Source organism: Stegostoma tigrinum, chromosome 2, assembly GCF_030684315.1.
Source record: "Stegostoma tigrinum isolate sSteTig4 chromosome 2, sSteTig4.hap1, whole genome shotgun sequence".
Classification (NCBI taxonomy): Eukaryota; Metazoa; Chordata; class Chondrichthyes; order Orectolobiformes; family Stegostomatidae; genus Stegostoma; species Stegostoma tigrinum.
In genome coordinates, this window is record NC_081355.1 from 94,031,274 (window position 1) to 94,052,576 (window position 21,303).

General features: G+C 38.7%; 1 protein-coding gene across 12 annotated transcripts in view; it reads right to left on the reverse strand.

Annotated features, from left to right (window-relative positions):
- Positions 1-21,303, reverse strand: part of grb10b (growth factor receptor-bound protein 10b) — a 173,888-nt gene that overhangs the window by 101,337 nt on the left and 51,248 nt on the right. For 11 of the 12 annotated variants that reach the window (XR_009447406.1, XM_048557100.2, XM_048557110.2 and 8 more), the window contains one exon: positions 12,317-12,454. The exons of the other annotated variant lie outside the window; for it this stretch is intronic. Coding sequence is in view for 10 of the 11 variants with exons in the window: in XM_048557100.2 (XP_048413057.2) it covers positions 12,317-12,367 (51 nt within the window). In the remaining variant the exon portion in view is untranslated. The remainder of the gene's footprint in view (positions 1-12,316; positions 12,455-21,303) is intronic. 12 annotated transcript variants of the gene reach the window in all.

Below are 21,303 nucleotides of genomic sequence, written 5' to 3' on the forward strand. Positions count from 1 at the left end.
GGGGGGGCGGGCGAGAGGGAGGGGGGGGCGGGCGAGAGGGAGGGGGGGCGGGCGAGAGGGAGGGGGGGCGGGCGAGAGGGAGGGGGGGGCGGGCGAGAGGGAGGGGGGGGCGGGCGAGAGGGAGGGGGGGGGCGGGCGAGAGGGAGGGGGGGGCGGGCGAGAGGGAGGGGGGGGCGGGCGAGAGGGCGGGCGAGCGAGAGAAGGGGGGGAGAAGAGGGGAATTGAGTAAATGTCATTGATGTGGTGTGGATGAACTTTTAAAAGTTGTTTCATAAATTACCACGCAACAGACTTGCCAACAATGTTGAAGTCCATGGAATAAGAAACAACGTGGCAATGTGAATATTAAAGGTTTCTGTAAAATGGGGAATAATGATGGTGACGTTTGTATACCTTCCTTTAGTGCAGAAATCAATGTGGTTCCTCGACCTTTAGTACTTGGTCCTTCTTAAGATAGGCAGATTCTTGTAGCGAATCAAGGGTGCAGGGAAAAGTCAGGAAAATGGATGAGAGGAGGGTCAGATCAGCCACGATCCTACTGTATGGTGGAGCAGACTTGAGGGGCTGAATGGCCTACTCCTGTTCCTGTGTCTTATGGTCTTATTCTCTTCTAACTCTAGTTCCCTCATCCATTTGTGGTGGAACAAGTGATTTATAAAGTTCATGGCCTCCTTGCTGTTAATAATCTATGCTTTTATTTATAAATCTCACAGGCTGTTTTAACCATTTTCTCAGATTGCCAAGCCATTTGAAATTACTTACACCAGTGTTCCTGTGAGACTGCAGCATCTTTAAAATTGTACACTTAAGAACCTAGAAACAAGTGTAGGTATTCAACTTGTTGAGTCTGCTTTGCAGTTAATGCGATCATGTTTGACCTCAGTGTCTTTTACCGACATTATCCCCAATACCCTGCACTCAAATCTCTTGCAATAAATGCTAGCATTTCATTAGCCTTCCTAATAATTTGCTACACCTGCCTGGTGCCTTCAGTGAATTATTAACAAGAACATGCAGGTTGCTTTGTATATGTACACTTTGCAACCACTCACAATTTAAGGAATACACTCATATCGACTCCTTTCACTAAAGTGGATAATATAATATCACCTATCTCACTTTATTATGTCTTATTATTCCTACTAAAACTTATACCTACACTTAGCTGCAGCCATTTGGCTGTCCATTTCACCAGCTTGTACACTCAAACTCAAATCAACAAGCACTACACAGTTCACAATACACCCAAAATTTGAGACACATTTCAATTGTGAAATTATACCCTGTACAAAGTCTAAGCTGAAAGACCAAGTACCAAATCCTGAGGAATTACATTGCGAACCTTCTGATGTTACATACATTCAGATAGAGAAAGTTTAGTTTTGCTTTTTGTTATCTTTGAAGCATTTAGTCTTGCCCACTAATATATTATTAGCTTATTTGTCTCTGTCCCTTTTTGACATTCTCTGACCTTCATTTTCCACATTATTACTTTGTTCTTCTGCCTCAATTCTACCACTTGATTACATTCACCCAGACGTGATCTTTTACATGCTTTGATTAGTTTAAAGCCCGCGAGAACACCAATCCTAGCAACAGTCCCAACAGTACATATGTCACTTTCCCCAGAAGTGGCGGCAGAGCCTCACAAACCAGAAACCAATTCTCTCATAAGGGTCCAGGCCCGAAACATCAGCTTTTGTGTTCCTGAGATGCTGCTTGGCCTGCTGTGTTCATCCGGCTCTACACTTTGTTATCGCTCATACTAGTCTTTGAGCCACATAAGAATTTTCATATCAGGTTCATCCTTTGCCACTTTGCAAATGGTATGGGTCATAAACCGAATTTTTTTTTTCCTGTTTAAGCTTCTGCTTTTCAATTTAGCATCTAAGTTTTATTACTCCCTCCCTTCCCAGTTCTACCTGTGCTTTTAGTACTAATTAGGACCATGACCACTGGATACCGTCCTTTGAAGTTTCTTCTCCAGCCTGAAGCAGATATCCTGAATCTCAGCACAGACAAACAACAGTCGCCTGCAGAGAACAATTCCAAATTCTCTCACTACACTGTCCGCCACGAGCAGCACATTTCTGCTTCCTGCACAACTCTCCTTGAATGGTTTACTGCTCAGTTTTGTTGTCAGTTAGCTCATTCATCCTGCAGCCCTGACTCTCATCCAAACAAAGAAATCCTCAAATCTGTTGGAAAACCGTGAAGGCTAAAATTCCTGCACTCTCTTACTTGCCCTGCTTGCAAACACACCTATGTTCACTCTAATTTTCTTATCAGTTGGGCAGGGTTGTGCGCAGCAGCAACTTCTGGAATTGAAGTCAGTGCTGCGATTTGTATGCTGATTGCCATGCACAGAACGTTGGAGCGGCACACAGCCTAGGTGGAATGAGGGTAACAATCTCTTATCTCTGTTGGACACACTACATTTAATGGCGTGACCAGGTTCTGGAATAAACCGTCAAGGTAATTTTTTTCGTTGCTAAAGTGTGAAGGTGTCAACAGCTCGGCCTCTAGATAAATAATTCTTGAGCCAACATTCTTGCAGCTGCAAGGAGGTACTACAACTGTGTTTGCCCTTGCTCACACTGGCATCCAGAAGCTCACAAAGGCTGTTCTGCCTGCCTGGTGCCTGACTTCAGGATTTCTTATCAGGACTGCAGGCTAATTTGGAATGGGAGGGAAAAGATCCAGTTGTCTAAATCATGGCACAACGACACCATTACTGGAGTACGAGGGAGGTGCTCCGATGTGATTGGCTCCACCTGAATCATGCTGGGACCAGGGTGCTGGCGAAATGCATAATTAGGATGGTGGATTAGCTAAATAATGGGGACGTGGATTCAGTTGCATGGAAAATTATAAAATCAAAAGTAAAGGACAGGTAGAAACTTAGATTAGTGACGGCATTGATTATTACTATAAAATAAAAGGGGAAAGAACGTGTGACTACCACATTGAATCAAGGAACCATAAAGACGGAGGGAAATTCAATAATAGAACAAAGGTTTTGTATCTTAATGCACAAAACATCTGGAATAAAGTAAATGAGAACTGGGAACTTAACATTAGGAGATATTTTACTTTCTGGAGAGACATGAGGGATGGAAAAGGTTGGAGTAGCACTCTTAGGAAGAAATGAAGACCACTGAGACATGATCAACGCTCAGACGATGTAGAGCTCATTTGGATGGAGGCAAGAAAAAAAAACAGCAAAAGGCAAGAAGACTTTGGTACAGCAGTGCTTTAACCACTCTGGGAAAAGCTGTAAATCAACACTGCACGTAAAAAGGATACAGCAATAATTCTGGGTTACTTAAATCATCGTGTTGATTCGGGTTAATCAGACTGGAAAGTGTAGCTGTGACAAAAAATTCATTAAGCACATTTGAAACAGTTCCCAAAAGCAATCTGTCATGAAGCCAGCCAGAGAGAGAGTTATCTTAGAGCTGGTCATAAGTAATAAAATGGGTTTAATAAATGACCTCTGAGTAAAAGATCCCCAAGGAACTAATGACCGCAACACCATGATGGAATTTAATATTCAGTTTGAAAGTAAGGAACTTGGTCAGAAGTAACTGTTTAACTTTAATAAAGGGAATAACAATGAAAAGAGGATTGAGTTAGCTAAAGTGAACTGGGCAGCTAGATTAAAGGAATGACAGTCAGCAAGTCGTGGCAGACGTTTAAGGAGTTAATTCATTGTTCTCAGCAAAAATCCATTCCAGTAAGGAGGAAAGATTCTAAGAGAGGGATAAAATTACTGTAACTAAACAAGAATGTTAAGAACAGTATGAAATTAAAAGAACTCAAATGACAGCCTGAGGACTAGAATAAATTTAGAATCCATCGAAGCAGAAATGAAAAGATGATAAAGACAGAAAATGAGGGCAAACTAGTTACAAGTATGAAAACTGACTATAAGACTTCCTTCAAAAAGGAAGAGAGGGGTCAAAGTGAAGACTGGCATCATAGAAATGTCTGAAGAGACAGTTTTGGGGAACAAGGCAAAGGAATTAAATGGATACTTTCATCAGTCTTGAGTGTGGAAGATACTTCGACCATGCCATTATATTAAAGAATATGGAGGAATTAAGTACTATCACCATCACTAAAGAAGAGATATTCTAATGGGGCTAAAGGCAGATAAACTTCCCTGGTCCTGCTGCCTTCATCTTAGGATCCTAAAAGAAGTAGCGACAGTGATAGTGGATCCATCGATTACAATTTTTGAAAAATTACTAATTTTGGAGAAATACTAGAGGATTGAAAAACTGCTAATGTGACACCCCTATTCAAAAAAGGGGAGGCAAAAAGCAGGTGGCCAAAGGTCAAGTAGCCTAACATCTACCGTCAGTAAAGTATTGCAATTATTAAGGAAGTAATAGCAGAACATTTGGAAAATCAAAATCTCATCAAGTAGAGTCAGCATGGCTTCATGAAAGGGAAATTGTGTCTGACTAATTTATTAGCTTTTCAAGGAAGTCTCAATCAGTGGATAGAGTAGTGTTGGAATTCACTGTGTTGGAAGTGGTCTATTAGCATGGAAGAAAAAAATTGGCTAATGGGGAGGAAACAGCAGGGGATAAGGGCTTCTTCCTCAGGTTGGTGACCTATGACCAGGGACATTCCATAGGGATCACTGTTTGGCCTGTAACTGTTTACAATGTATATTCATGACTTGGAGAAAGGAAGTTAATGTACCATAGCTACATTTGTGGGTGACACAAATAGATGGAAAAGCTGGTTTTGAAAGGGATACAAATGATTTACAGAGAGATATTGATAGATTAAATAAGTGGGCAAGAAGCTGGCAAATGGAGTATAGTGTAGGAAAATTTTAAGTTGTTCATTTTAGAAGGGAGAACATAAGAACAGAACATTAAGTAAATGGAGAAAAACCACAGAAACTTGCAACACAAAGGAACCTGGCGGTACTTGTGCATGAAACAAAGGATGCAAAGGTAATCAGGAAGGCTAATGGAATGTTGGCTCTTATTTCAACGGGATTGGAGTATAAGAGTAGGAAAGCTGAACTGCAGTTGGACAGGGTGCTGGTGAAGCCACATCTGGCGTAGTGTTGAGGAGTTTTGGTCAATTTATTTAAGGAAAGATATTAACTCAGTGGAGGCAGTTTGTTAGAATGATCTCTGGTATGAAGGGATTGTCTTATGAGCAAAGATTAAACACGTTTGGACTTGACTCACTTGAGTTCAGAAAAATGACAGGTGATCTCATTGATATGTACAGGATTATTAAGGGGCTTGACCGGAGATTGCTGAGAGGATGTTCTCCTCATATAAGAGCAAAGACTAGAGGTCTTAGTCTCAGAATTAAGGGGTATCAATTTAAGATGGTGGAGAATTTTCTTGAGGGTTGAGTATCTTTGGAAGTCCTTGCTACAGAGAGGTCTGGTGGCAGAGTCCTTGGGTATATTTAAGGCGAAGAAAGACGCTTCACCACGGGGTAATCACGGGTCATGAGGAAAAGACAGGAAGACCGGATTAAAGGCAGGATTCTCGGCAGTGTGGAGGAGCAGCGGGATCTTGGTGTTTTGGAATATTGTATCCAGTTCTGGTTGCACTATTATAGGAAAGATGTGGAGGCTTTGGAGAGGGTGCAAAGGAGGTTTATCAGGATGCTGCCTGAACTGGGAGAGATTGTTTTACAAGGAGAGGTTGACTGAGCTCGTACTTTTCCCTCTGGAGAGAAGGAGGAAGAGAGGTGACCTGATGGAGGTGTACAAGGTAATGAGAGGCATGGATAGAGTCGATAGCCAGAGACTTTTCCCCAGGGCAGGATTGACTGCCACGAGGGGTCATAGTTTTAAGGTGTTAGGAGGAAGGTATAGAGGAGACGTCAGAGGGAGGTTCTTCACCCAGAAAGTTGTGAGCGCATGGAATACTTTGCCAGTGGAAGTCGTGGAAGCAGAGTCATTAGTGACATTTAAGCAACTGCTGGACATGCACATGGCCAGCAGTGAATTGAGGGGAATGTAGGTTAGGTTATTTTATTTTTGGATTAGGATTATTCCACGCACAACACCGTGGGCCGAAGGGCTTGTACTGTGCTGTACTTTTCTATGTTCTATGTTCTATGAAAGTAGATGTGAGGACATCAGTCCTCACAAAACCTATTAAAAGGCAACAAAAAAAAAACTTTTTTCCTTCGCAGAATCTGACAGGCCTGCTGAGCGTTTCCAACTTTGTTCCTGATTTACAGCATCCACAGTTCTTTCGGTTTTAATTGAGTGGCAAAGCAGGATTGATGAGCTGAACGGTGTAATTTGGTTCCTACTTCTTATGTCTTAAGTCAAAGTGGGAGATAATGGTAAAAATAATTGCAGATTCTACATCTGAATACACATAATTCATAACAGGATGGATAAATTGACAGAATAAAATGACCATTGAAGGTAGCAGAGCAGGTAGATGAGATGATTAAGGTGGCATATGGGATACTTATTTTTATTAGTTAAGGCAAGAGCAAGGAGCATACGCTAGTACTGTACAGCAAAGTGATTAAGCCACAAATGAGTACTGCGTTAAATTCTGGTCACCACCTCAACGGAAGGATACAACTAGGCTAAGGTGCAGGGGCTCTGGAATCTGAGTTGTCAAGATTGGAAAGGGTGCGGTTGTTTTGCCGTGGAGAAGACCCAATAAGTGTATGAGACTATAAAAGATGAAGACGGGTACATAGGAAGGTATTTTGTTCCCCGATTAGAAAAGCAGCCAACCAACTACAAAGGAAAAATTTAAGGTAACAGGTAGGAAAGGAGGAATATTGAGAAAGCCTTTTCACCCAGAGAGTGTGGAAATGGGGAACTCTGTTTGAAATGGTGGCTGTGTCAGAAACTCTCATTCCATTCAAGCAGTATTTAGATACCGCCCTCCAGGGCTATGGGCCAGAAATTGGAAAAGAGAATTAGTGTCGTCAGAAGTTTGCTGACAAACTGGACGCAATTGTCTGAATGGCTTCCTACGCTGTAAATGTCTGACTCAAAAAAAGGAATACAATTGCCACTTTGCCTCTCAAATATCTGGGAGCCAAATATTCAATATTATTTGACATTCAAAGAAGGCAGAAAAATAAAGAAAATGGAGGTTAGGTAACTGTTCAAGGAAGATGACATCAATATAGTAGTGACAAATGATACTGGTTCAGAATTAGTTTGGGTGGAGTTAAATGAAATAGCAAAGGGAGAAAGAAACAGGTGAGATTAGTGTTATAGGTCCATGACAGCACCTGCCAAGAAACAGCAAGGGCTTTAAGAAAGGTACTGCTATGATCATGGGGGATTTTAATCTTCATAGATACTAGGCAAAATCAAGTCAGTAAAGGTAGCCTAAAGGAGAAGTTCACACGATGGATGCAGGATAGTTTCTTAAAACAATATGTTCTAGAACAAGGTTCCCAAAATTGGCAGTATGAGAGAAAGTTAACAAGAAATTTTAAAATGGACAGCAAGTGCTTCTATAAATACAGTAGCTATCTGAGCTTTGGTTTCACAGAGGATGAGACTGGGGATTTAATGGGAAGCACTAATGAAATGACAGAAATATTAAACAGACATTTTGTATCTGCCTGCACAATATGAGACAGAAAATTCCAAGGAAAATAGAAAGGGAGCAAAGCAGAGGAAATTAAAACAATCTCAATCACTACTGAAAAAGTAATAGTTCTCCCAAGGCTGACACATTCCTTGGCTTGCATTTGACAGTCTTACAAAATAGATGCAGAGTCAGTAGATTAATCAGTTGTATCATTCCAAAACTGCCTATTTTCTGGAAAGGCCCCCAGCAGATTGGAAAACCTCAAAATGTAGCACCTATTCAAAAAGAGAAGTTGGTAAAAATCGTCCAGAAACCAGTTGGCCTAAAATCTACCATTATGAAAATGCTTAAATCCATTTTAAGCAAGCACCAACAAGACATTTCAAAAATTATTACACAATCAGGTCTAGTCAACATGCTTCTGCCAAAGAGAAATCATTGTCAACATTACTATTTCAACCATACAAAGGGAAATTAATAGTGGAAGTCATTATCCCAGTCAATGGAAGAGACTAGCTCATCAAATATATTTAAGCTTTCCTTAGATAGATTTTTGATCGACAAGGAAGTAAAGGGTTTAATGGAACATGAAAAATGGAACAGACTTGAAGGGTCAAATAACCTACTGCTGCTCCGATTTCTGATGATCTCATGATAATCTTTATCAAATCACAGTGATTATCCATAACCAAAAATGGCTGTCATGCAAGTACCAATGCGGTCAGGCACACATCTGCTCCTCCATATCCTTTTGAATGCTTAGTATCCACTTCACAGCATAAGCAAGTTCTCAACCAGCTGGAAGTACAGCCTATTGAAACAGTCAGGGTGATTAATATATTTTGGAAAGATTCACCACATAACTTCTTCCATCCATCACTATTCTTGCAATCTCTGCTGTCGCTATCCCTTTTACTCCACAGACTTCGAATTAGTTGACAAACTATTAACTGCCTGTCAGAACCCCATACACATATCAACCATATGACCTTCATCAGCCCTCTCCATTGTCTAATCAAAGAACGTAAATTAAATTAAACATGATTTGTCTTTTAATGAATCTGTGTTGGCTTTCCTAAAATAATTCACACGTCCTAGTGAGTTAATGCTGTCTCAAATTATGATCTTCCCAATGAAGGGTAAACTTGTTGCTTGGCATATCCTCATACAGCTTTTGAACAATACTGAAATGGGCAAATAGCAATCTTGTAGTAAAGCTCCTGTGTCTAAGGAGAGCCAGAAAATTATAGCTGCAGCCTCTGAATGGCTCTTTTTATTCCTCCAGCACTCAGGCGCATCCCATCAGGATCAGGTGACTCAAAAAGTTTAAACGCAGTATCTTAACAACCTCCTTGATTATGTCATTGGGAGCATCTCCTTTGATAAGGACAGATTCAAAGTGATCATTTAGAATTTCACACATACCGCCTGCCTGTGTGCAAATGCCCACTTTGGTTCATGATCTGATCCACTCTCCTTGTGCTTTCATGATACTTTTGGATTCGTTTTGGTTGGGAGAGAAGTCTCACCTACTCTTTGTCAGTCTTATTATCCAATTCACTGACCATCTGAACTTGTTATCATCAGCATGCATTATTAATTTGAAACATTATGCATGCTTTCACTATTGCAACTTTTGTCACCCTGTGAACATAGGTGGAGTGAAAAAGCCATTGTCTCTTGTGGGCAGATATCTTCTGAATTTTAATAAGAGCTGAAGCAATTTCTGTCAGAGCAAGTAATGTTTTGTACTTTTTTTCATCCTCAGAAATGATCCGAATAATTGCACTCTTTTTTTCTATAAGTGTGCCAGCATACAATTATCTTACCTTAAGGCTTTTGAGTAGATTTGTAGCTCAGGTTGTGGATACTGCAGTTGGTTGGCTCAGCAAGCTGGTTGGTTGTTCCGCAGATGTTTCATTATCCTGCTAGGTAACATGGTCAGTGCAGCCTCTGATGAAGTGCTGTTGTGTTTTCCCACATGGTGTTTAAACTCTGGTGTTCATGGAGTTACCTCACTTCCAGTTTTCCTTCGCACAAATAGCTGAAGCAGTGGTGCAGAAGCTCGAAAGCATGTCCCTTCCACTAATCCAACCAGAACTATGGATACGATACGTGGATGACACCTTTGTAATTATTAAACGGACCAAACTACAGGAGACACCTGAACCAATCAGCAACACTCTCACTGGGATCAGATTCACCAAGAAAGAGGAAAAGAACAAACAGCTCCCATTCCTTGGCATCATAGTGGAACGCAGGACCAGTGAGAAATTCCGAACAAAAGGTACACAGGAAAATCACACACATTGACCAAGTCCTGAATTTTAACAGCAACTACCCTAACACCCACAAATGAAGTTGCATGAAAACTCGACTCCAAACGGGCAATACATTGCAGCAACACAGAACTACACCAAAAAACAAGTACCTCCTCCAAGTATTCAAGGTCAATGGATACCTGAAAAACTGGTTGAGAAGATGCCTATTACACAAACGACACCAGGAAGATATTGCACATCCCGACACACTCATTACACTACCTTACACCGTGGATACATTTGAACTGACAAGAGTCCTACGACGACAGGGCAGAGTAGCACACAAACTCAAATCACCCTACACCAACAGCTAACCCGAACCAAAGACCCTTACCCACTATGGACAGGGCCAACGTGATATACAAGATCCCCTGCAAAGAGTGCAACAATTATTATATTGGGCAGGCAGGTAGGAAATTAGCCACAAAAGTACACCAACATCAACTAGCAACAAAAAAATAACGACCAATACTCACTCATTTCCAACAACACGGAGAAAAAGTTTGATTTGGATTTGTTTGATTGGGACAACACCAGGATCCTGGGACAGGCCAAGCAGAGGCAAGTACAGGAATTCCTAGAGGCCTGGTTCTCCACTAAGGTCATCAACAAACACTTAAGAGCTCTCTATACTCCACTGTGAAGGAAAACCAGAAGTGAGGTAACTCAACTCAACAGATACCAGAGTTTAAATAACAAATGGGAAAACACAACAGCATTTCATCTGAGGCTGCACTGATGGCGTTACCCAGGAGGGTAATGCAATGTCTGCAGAACAATGAACCAGCTCAGCGAGCCAACCAACCACAATATCTTATCTTCTGTTCTTCAGTGCACATTCTTGTTCAATCGATGCATATTATTTAAACAGGATATTTAATTTGATCTTCAAGAAAAGGCCTTTTTTTTTAAAAAAAAGGCATGATGATTAACACACATCACTAATTCGACAAAAGTGAATTTCAAATAAAACATAGCAATGGAAAATGTTAGATAGAGTTTTGATTTTAAAAGAACAAAACTGTTCAGTACACCAGAGGGCACTCTGGTTTCAAAGATTTCCACCAAAATTGTAAAATTAAATTACCTGCATGTGCTGCAGCAATTTGAAGTTCTTTTTCTTGATATTTTTCAAGAGCAAAAGAGGAATCAACTGATATGTACCGTGTTCCATTAGTTTAAATTTTCGTACATATTGGAATATTGCAAATGCATAAAATGCACAGATTAGCATTTCTGAATACCATACCTGAATGACTGAACAGCGAACAGCTTCCTGGAAACCAAATCAATTGATGTGATGTCATGAGCTTAAGAGAAGGTAGTGCATTTTTGGAAGCATTCCTATAAAATATTCAATTTGTATTCAACATTTTCAAGACGGAAATATGCAACTGCAGAAATCAGTTTATAGCTGCAAAGAAATTGGAGTAGATAGACCATGCGGTTCAAGGGTTTTTTTTGCCATTAAGAAAGAATTGTGGGTTGTATCTTAACTTCGATTGCCTGCATTAGTTTCACAGCTATTTAAATCTCTGGCTAGAAATGTCTATTGATAACAGATTTCAAATTAATTGAGCTTCTGCTTGTTTTGAACCTTTCTAATATAGTCTGGTCATTTCAAATTTCCTTCTCTTTTAGAATCTGCGCTATGATATTGTTTTTTTCATATTCTTCTACTGCACAAGGATTTCATCGCCTTTTCTACCACCATTAAGCTAAATGGTCTATAGTTTCCCAAATTCATTTTACCTCCGCTTTATAAACATGAATCACATTTACTGTCCACCTAAACTTTGTCTAACATGAAAGGATGCAATCCATCGACATCATAAGCATTATCCTCTCCAGATTAGATTCATTAAATTAATTATCATCCTGCTTTCTACATCAAATGGTATTTATTTTCTGGTATCTCCTCTAGTTCGATATTTACCATGTTCTCCTTCCGACTAAAAAATTACACTATGTTAGTTAATAATTCAGCCATTTCTCCAGTACCCTCAAGGTGATCAATCATGTACATTCCTTAGTGGTCCTAAGTGCCTCTGATTTTCATCACTGTGTTCATAGAATACATTGTTATATTCAATTATAATTTAATTTGATTATCTTTCTTACTTAATTTGCCTTCCTTTCAAAGACTTGCATTGACATAATTCTCATTGTTTACTTACTCCGTGCATCTAATGATCAGGAATAATTTGGAATTCAAGTACTTTAAATAATGGGGAAAATTGAAACCACAGTTTCAATGATATTTTAATCACAGGGACTTTGCTTTACTTGAAAGTAGTCATGTTAATGACTAAGAATGAACAAAACTAAGATTAGAACACCACTATTCATTATTTTTACTTATAAATTAATTCCATTAAAAAGGTACAGAATAAAATATTTCACTGGCATATAAATAAGAAGTGGCCCAACCTGATAGTAGGGATGGTGAAGAAAGGAATCTGGACAGCCAGCTAAAGCCATGTTGAATTTTCTCTTCAACTAAAGAATTTTCCACATAAATGGCATCCACGTTTACTGGCAATATTTCATATTATCTGGGAATTTCAACTGTAGAAACAGAAAACATTCAGTGAGTTCTTTGTTCTTTATGGTAATGATTGGCTACAAGGATAACTAACTTTTAACATGCAACTGATTCAACAAACATCTCATCTGTGATGAACACAGTTTGCTCAGGATGAAATTCTTGTTCAGAAACTATTCTTGCACGTCTGGAAAATGGTTTCACATTGATATTTAGCAGGCATGTTAATTAGGTCACATTTGAAAGCTTGATTTTCTACACAATTCTTCAATGTCATTCAACAGGTTATGCCTAAGACCAGGGCAGGAATTTAGTTATCAGCAACTAGAGACTGATTCTCAGACTCCCATAAAACTCAAAGTTTAAGGCTCAAATCAATAACATAACGGAATACTCATCGGAATGGATGCAGCTGAAGCAATTCAGGAAACTAAACACTTTTTGACTAGCATTCTTTTCTTTGGGCTCAACTGTATAGACATTTTGCTGCAAATGGGTACTGGAAGTATTATGTGCAAATTACCAAATACAATGCTGTGGCTCACCTAGCTTATAATAGTATCATCTTTTTCAATGAAATCCATCATACCACGGTTAAAAGCAGCAGTACACCATGACCTCTACTCCAGTCACACATTAACCCATAATTCCATTTCTTGATTCAAAAGCATTGTCTCTTTCTCAACTTCTTACGTTCTGAGGAACAAAAGAGTTCTGCAAAACTTCTAAAAATCATTTGTATCACCTTTATCTGACTTTTTAACAGCTGCTTTGGAAGCAGTTAAAGCGACCGATGATGATTCTATGTCAACATGAAAAAAATAGTAGACATAACGAGCAATGACGTTGATTTACAAGTAACAACAATTATCAAATTTGTTTTGGGATTAGTTACAAAATCAATGGACAATCTTAAGTACATAAAAATTTTGAAGGCATTTGATAAGGTTGCATATGAATACTTTGACCAAGATCAATGCTCAAATTGTGTATCTTGATTCGATTCCTTGGCTTTCAGCTGACTTCTACAGGGTTCACACAGTTTTTTAAAAAAGTATTAAATTTCATGACGTCAAGCCCTACGGTGAGGGAGAGCAACAAGATGATCAGGGATAAGAAAAACAACTGAAGTTATGATCCAGACCAAACCCCCTCAATATATATTAAGATGACAAGTTAGACACTAACTTTATTTAATTTTAAAGGTAAGCCTAAGGCGTTGTGTTCCAGCTGCAATTCGATTGGTCAAACTACCAGGCTTGAAAAAAAATGCACTTCATTCATACACTATAATTAAAATACAGACAAAATAAAAATAAAAACTGGCTTTTCTCTAAGTATCAAAATGCCTAGCAAAATAATATAAATAAAAACTAACTAACTACTCCAATATAGTAACATCCCATAAGCACCTCGTTGGCAAAGGTGAATTCAGTAAAATAGATTGTCTTACATGCAATTCTAGCAGCAGGAAGAGAAGCCCAACTTTTAGCTGTAACAGATAGGAAGAAGAGCTTCAATATCCAGCTTCAAAACTCCAGCAACTACAATCGAAGGCTAAAACTAAAAACAAAATCCTGCTTCTGTGGGAGTTGAACGGACCCATTCACGCTACTTTTATTGTTCCAGCTTAAAAAAAGGCCTCAAGCTGTTTATTTTATTGGCTTTGGAGAAGATTACTTGCCAACTCTGTCTCAACCTTCCTTTGTATTAAAAAAAACTAGGATAACATATACCTCTTAAAACCTCAGAATTGTCACACCTCGACTGCACTTAGATATCATGAACTATCAATATACAAAGACGGCTTTAGTCTTAGGCTATTATTAGTTCACTACAATATACATACATTACACTGACTCTAAGGCATGCAAACATTCACTACTACAGTCCAGTACAGTCTATTTTTTTTCCCCAGCACCGAACACCTCCATTTTCCTTCAAAGTCATGACAACACATTGGCAATTCCATTATCTTGTTCTGCCAAGTGTGTAACTTTCAAATTTAAAGGCTGCAAATCATAAGCTCCATCTAAACAAGCTAGTATTTTTATCCTTAAATTTTTCCAAAAACTTTAACGAGTTACGATCAGTATATACAATTTCCTCAGACATATCACTGGCAATATAAATGTTGAAATGTTGTAACACCAACACTAAGTTTAAGTTCTTCTTCTCAATTGTGGAATATATCGGTTGATAATTATTCAATTTTCTGGAAAAGTACCTAATAGGTCTTTCTATGTTCTTGTCTTCTTGAAGAGTACTGCACCTACTCCCGGATAGATAGCCAGTTTGACAGTTTAACACATCTTTCAGGCTGTCAAACGCCTTCTAATATTCCTCCGCCCATTGAAATTTTCTGTACTTCTGTAACCACACTGGCAAAATTCAGTAAAAACTTCCGATAAAAACCATTCAGTCCCAGGAAGTGCAGAACGGCCCTCTTCATCAATGGTATATTAATAACCTTTGTTTTCTCATCCAGTGGGACCATCTTTCCCCATCAAATGACATGGCCCAGGAACATAACTTGGGCTTTTGCATACTCACTGAGGTGGGTTTATCACTAAGCCCATCTCTTTAAGGTGATCAAATAATTCCAATAGATGCTCCAAATGTTCCTTCCATGTGTTATTAAAGGTCACTAGATTCTGCATACACCACACAATTGGGTAATCCTAAAATGACACATTTTTCATATCAAATGGCATGACTTTAGACTGGTATATTTCACCCAGTGTCACGAAAGCTGAACAATCCTTCGCTCTTTTGGATAAAGAGTACCCTGCCAATATTTCTGAGTAAGTTCAACTCTGAAGTATAAGTTACTTGTCCCAACTTCTCAATAGAGTCTACCAAACATAGAATAGGATATGAATCAGATTTTGTAACTGCAATGACTTTGCAACAGGCCGTACAATCATCGAGTAGCATCTGCTTTTAGCACCATTACTGTGGGTGAGCTCCATTCGCTGCAATTCACTTCGATTATCTGGTCTTTGAGCATGCATTCAATCTCTTTTTGAACCTGTGCCAGCTTTAGAATTAAGTCTATGGATATTGCTTAAATGAAACAGCATTTCCTATATCTACATCATGCATAACCACATCAGTGCTTCCTAGTTTATACACATGTAGGGTGGCACAGTGGTTAGCACCGCTGCCTCACAGCATCAGGAACCTGGGTTCGATTCCACCCTTGGGTGGTTGTCTGCGTGAGTTTCCACATTCTCCCTGAGTTTGCATGGGTTTCCTCTGGGTTTCTCCCACAATCCAGAGATGCACAAGTTAGGTGGATTGGCCAAGCTAAATTGCCTAGCGTGTTCAGGGCTGTGTAGATTAGGGGGATAGGTCTGGGTGGGATGTTCTGAGGGTCAGTGTGGACTTGTTGGGCCAAAGGGCCTATTTCCACACCATAGGGATTCTATGAAAATCTCCCCACGTGACTGTAATAACTCTTTCAGGTCATTTCAATTTTCCTCCAAAAGGCAACTCAATAATTTATCCTAACTTTTTAAGAACTTCCTCATTCTTCAAATTAAATTGGAAGATGTCTAATTCAGAATCATCTGAACTTGGCTCTTTGCTTTGTGTTGTAACCAGTAACACCACCTTTTTCTTTCCTTCCCTATTTAAAAAAAACTTTGAGCATATTCATATGACACACCCAGATTCTAACTACCTGGCAATTTTAATAAATAATTTACCTCAAATTTCCTTTTGATTATATAAGGCCCACAAAACTTTGCTTTTAAATGACAGTAACACTTTATCTCTGCTTGCAAAAGTGCAATTTTTTGACTTCTTGTCTGCTTCCTATTTCACATGCTGTGCTACTTTCAAATGCTGTCTAGCCAACTCACCCACTCGATTTCATCTCTGCTTAAATTTGACACATAGTTCAGAGGCCACATATTTGGACACTGGCTCACCGATTTCTCCTTAATTAATCTCGGTGATCTCTCACCACATCCCCAAAAACTAACTAAAATGGATTGAATTTGGTAGATTTTAGGTGCATCCCTAATTACAAAAAGTACAAATAGAATTCCTTTATCCCAATTCTCTGGACAGTGTCGACTATAAACCCACAACACAGTCTTTAACGTTTGATGCCACTATTCTGTTGCTCCCTGCAATTCTGAATGATAAAGCAGTGAATTTGAATTGCTTTATTCCTAAGATATCCATGGCTTCCTTGAATAACTTAATAAAATTTGATCCTTGATCCAACTGTATTTCTGTGGGTAGACTGTATCTAGTAAGGAAAATAAAAAGAGTTAACACCTCTACAATCCTTTTAACCACGATACTGTGCAACAGAATAGCCTCTTGAAACTTAGCAGTCACATCCATTAAGGTCAACAAATACTGATTCCCAATTTTTGTTTTAGGTAGGGGTTGTACACAATCAATTAAAATTCTTGTAGAAGGTTCCTCAAATGTGGAAATGGATATTATGGATGTTGGTTTTAATAACTGCCTGAAGTTTTCCAATTTCCTGACGTGCAAAAGTTAATCACATTCTTATGCAGTCCACGCCAATAAAAACGTTGTCGTATTTTGGCTTGAGTTTTCCAAACTCCCAAATAATCTCTTACTGGTAATTCATATGCTAACAGCAACACCAACTTTCCATAACCAACTGGTAATACAACTTGATGAACTTCTGTCCACTTTTCATCCACCTGAATATGACATGGCCTCCATTTCCTCAACAAGACTTCATTTTTAAGATAGTAACATTCTGGAATACACTCAGATTCTACCTCCGTGTACACTTTTTCATACAACTGTTTTAGTTTTTTTTAATCTTTCTGTTGTATTTCAGCTACTTTCTCAAAACTAATAACATCCAATTTGTCCTCCAATTGTTCTTAGATTTTCTCAACCATTTGATCAAACATAGTCTCTGATCACTCAACTTCAACTTCCTTTACTCTTATCACTCCTCCTGCTTCCATCTGTGGCTTTGTGACCTTGTTACCACAAATGAAGAAACATCCCAGATATACTTCCTGGGACATCTCAGTTGTCTGATCTTCCACTGGTTTTTCAACTACATTAGGCAACACTCTCACCTGTGATCCTGCTCTCTCATTACCTAGGATAAACTGTTCCTAAAACTGAGAATTTCTCTGTTTTCCTGACCATCACTTCACTTTTCACTGGGCTCACCAATCTCACTTTATATAGTGAAATGCTGCTCTTCTTACCATAAATTCCACATATTACCACTTTTTCTGGCAATACTCCTTCTGAATTACATATCTCGTCATCTCTCATCAAGGAATAACTTGTTCCAATATCTCAAGATTTTAATTTCTTTACCTATTCCATATGATACACAAGAGTAAACCTCACTAATGCAAGTAAATTCTTGAAAAAAATCCAGCACTTTCTTCTCAACCAACCCCTGACCAGACTGTATATCCTGTGGCAGCTTTTTAGCTTCCACTGTGCTTTCCCTACCACTTCAACACAACTCACTGGCTTATCCTGTTTTCCCAGGGCATTTTTCTAAACCAGCAAAATTGCAACTTCATATGGCCTACTTTATTACAGCGAAAACAACTGAGCTTTTTACTTTCCTTTCCTCTTGACGTCTGTCTTTTCTATCATCTGGTAAATGATCTTTAATACCTTCAATGAGGTCTCCTTTTCCCTTACCACCTGAGGATTGCGGTTTCCCCAATTTCTATCCTTCACAGATTGAAATTGATGCTGGAAGCCAAGATTTTATTTATGAACCAACATATAATCATCTGTCGTTTCCACTGCTAACTTTGCAGTCTTAACTCTTTGCTCTTCCACAAGTTCTCACTACTTCAGCAAGTAAATTTGTGAACTCCTTCAAAATGATCATCTCTCCAAGCAAGTCATATATTTAATTTATTTTCAAAGCCCTTATCAATTTACCAAAACAAATTCATTTGAACCATTCAAACTCTATTTTGCCAGGTTCCCTGCTTAGATTCCTAAAACATTGTTTGCAGGCATTAGGTACTGGTTTACAATGCACTTAGATGAGTTTTTTTTCCCCAACTCCTCATACTCCCCACATACCACCTCTGATAGTGATGCAAATACCTCACTAGCTCTCCCTACCAACTTTATTTGGATCAACAATACCCATATGATCACCAGCCACTCATCTGTTTAGCCACTTTCTCAAAACAAATGAAAAAGGCTTCTAACATCCTCTGTGAAGTTTGGCAATGCTTGGACGTATTCAAACAGATCCCCACCAGGCCTCTGGCTCCAAAGGGATTGCTCTCCATCACTACTCCCACCTTTCACCTCCATCTCCATAATTTTAAGTCAACTTTGAATTTTCAGTTCAAAAACTCTTTCTGCCTTTCTTCTGCAGGAGCATTCTTTTCTATTCTTTTTCCACTTCTTTTAATGATAATCCAAATTGTTTCATTTCCTTTTCATGTTCAAGCTGCTTCAATTGTAATTGAAATTTAGCTATTTCAATAATTCTGATGGGATTTCCAGCAATTATAAATGTCAAGCTATTGCTGCAATCAGCTCCTTACCACATGGATAAAAACAGCTCCAACCCCAGTGAATCTGCCAATTCTAAAAGCTTTGCCTTCTTCACTTTCTGCAAAACTCATGAACTGATATCTTCAACCCTGAAGTAATTTTTAATGACTGAAACAACCATTATGACACAAAGTACACTGTTTACACCAAACAAACTCAATACCCGAAAAGAGAACACCAACACTCGCTATTCATTGCCTTTGAGCACAATAATCCTAAACGCAACCTGGAAACAGAAATATTGATTCTGACAAAAGCCTCCAAGTTGTAATGGAACAGACCAAGCTACCTTAAAATATATTTAGAGAACAGCCCAGAACATATCTTTAAACTAAGAAAAAGTTAAGTGTAATGCATTACGTTCCAGTTACAATTCGATTGGTCAAACTACCAGGCTTGAAACAAAATGCACTTTATTCATGCACTACAAAGTACAGACAAAAAAACTGCTTAACTGTATCTATCAAAATGCTTAACCAAACATATTAATTACCACTAATTAACCGTTTCAATAGAATAACATCCCACAAAACATACAAAACACACAGACAAAATACACCTCATAAAGCCAGAGTATCACATGTGATTTAATGTTGTCTTACCACCAACCCAGGATAGCTTCCCAAACCAAGAATGATATTAGCACACATCAGAAAAGTTCAAAACTTCCTTGTCAAGTTGAGAACCTAAAGTGGCCTTCCCATACATCAACTGATAAGGAAAATATTCAGTGCAGACAATAGAACTGAAAGGGAAACATAAAGTGTAGGTTTATTGATAATCACAAAATGTATATTGCAGCTAGGAGATACAAACATGTAATATGATTGGATAATATCGTCATACGCATGAGTATGATCATGACTGAATAATTAGTGAAATCTTGACGAGTGTCCCAGATCAGTACGTTCCTCAGAGATGGATCATTCTGTTGAAACCTTGGATGCTGAAAAGGGAAATTCTCCAAACAGTAGGTATTTATCATATCCAAGATGAATAGCTGCAAACTCTCAAATTCTGACTGTATACTATAGCTAGTATTTCTGAAGTGTAAAGTCACCATAGTCTGATCAGACCTTAGGGGAGTGCTCTCATCAGAAAGAGACACAGATACAGACAAAAGACAGAGAGAGAGAGAATGAACAAGAGAGCAAGACAGACACACGGATCTGACTGGTGGTGACAGGTTGAGACAGAGCCTCCTACATGGCAACCTCAGTCAGCGTGGGAACTGAACCCACGCAGCTGGTGTCACTCGGCATTGGAAACCAGCCATTGAGCCAACTCAGCTAAACTAACAAGGATTGTAAAACAATTTGTACCTCTTACTCTTAACGAACCACCATAAAGTTTAAAACTGAGACTGAAAGGAAGTGTTCAGAAGGTCGAAGAGAGAAAAGCTTGTTTTCTATTTCATTAGGGTAATAAATCGTTTTCTGCTTGAACATTACACTTCTCCCTGAACTGAATGTTAACCCTTTACAGTCGGATTTTAAATATTTTGTTGCTTTGTTGTTAAAATGTTGTCTTATATGTCTTTGTATTCCAGATGACATTTTTGAATTATTTGGGTATTGGGATTTTATTCTATTATTGTGCTGTTTCCACACAAGGACGAGAGTTGCAGTGGATGCAGATTGTGTAAAGGATCGAGAGCTTGTCATGTTACATCCCTTTGGGTATCTATCAGTTATCACTAAAACAAAGCTTATGAACTATTTGTTTGGAATCAGATTGTCAGAGGTTTCCTTGTGAGAATTTGCCTCCAAATTTGAATTAGTCATAAAAATGAAGAACCAAGATAAATGGCAACTTATTCTTAAACTAAACACAAAACATGGCATTTTAAGGGAAGAGTTTTAGATAAGTAGTTAACTTCAGAATTTTTACTTTTACTTCAAGTTTGATATTTCATTTCCTGGTCAGAGTGAACTTTCAAATATTACTCAAACATATGGATGAACCTTTAACTCTGAAGAGTAAAATTTACTCATGTGTATTGGTGTCAACCAGTTCTTCAGAAAAAACATGACATCATATGTGTTTAATTTTCCTTGAACAAAATTATCCAAAGATATCACTGGTCACATTAACCATTGTAAGCCATTGTAAGCCATGCTGTCTGTGCACGTGATTGAAACCCATTCTTCCACGCAGTGTTTCCTATGCTTTACCAGTCTTTTTTGAACTGGCTTCAGCATATTCTTCACACTAACTGGTATAACAATTCCGTGCCATGAATTCTTGCCTCTCATGTGATCTAATCAAAAGATCCAGGAGGTCTATTTGTTGTTAACACGGGGTCCTGATGCTTTGG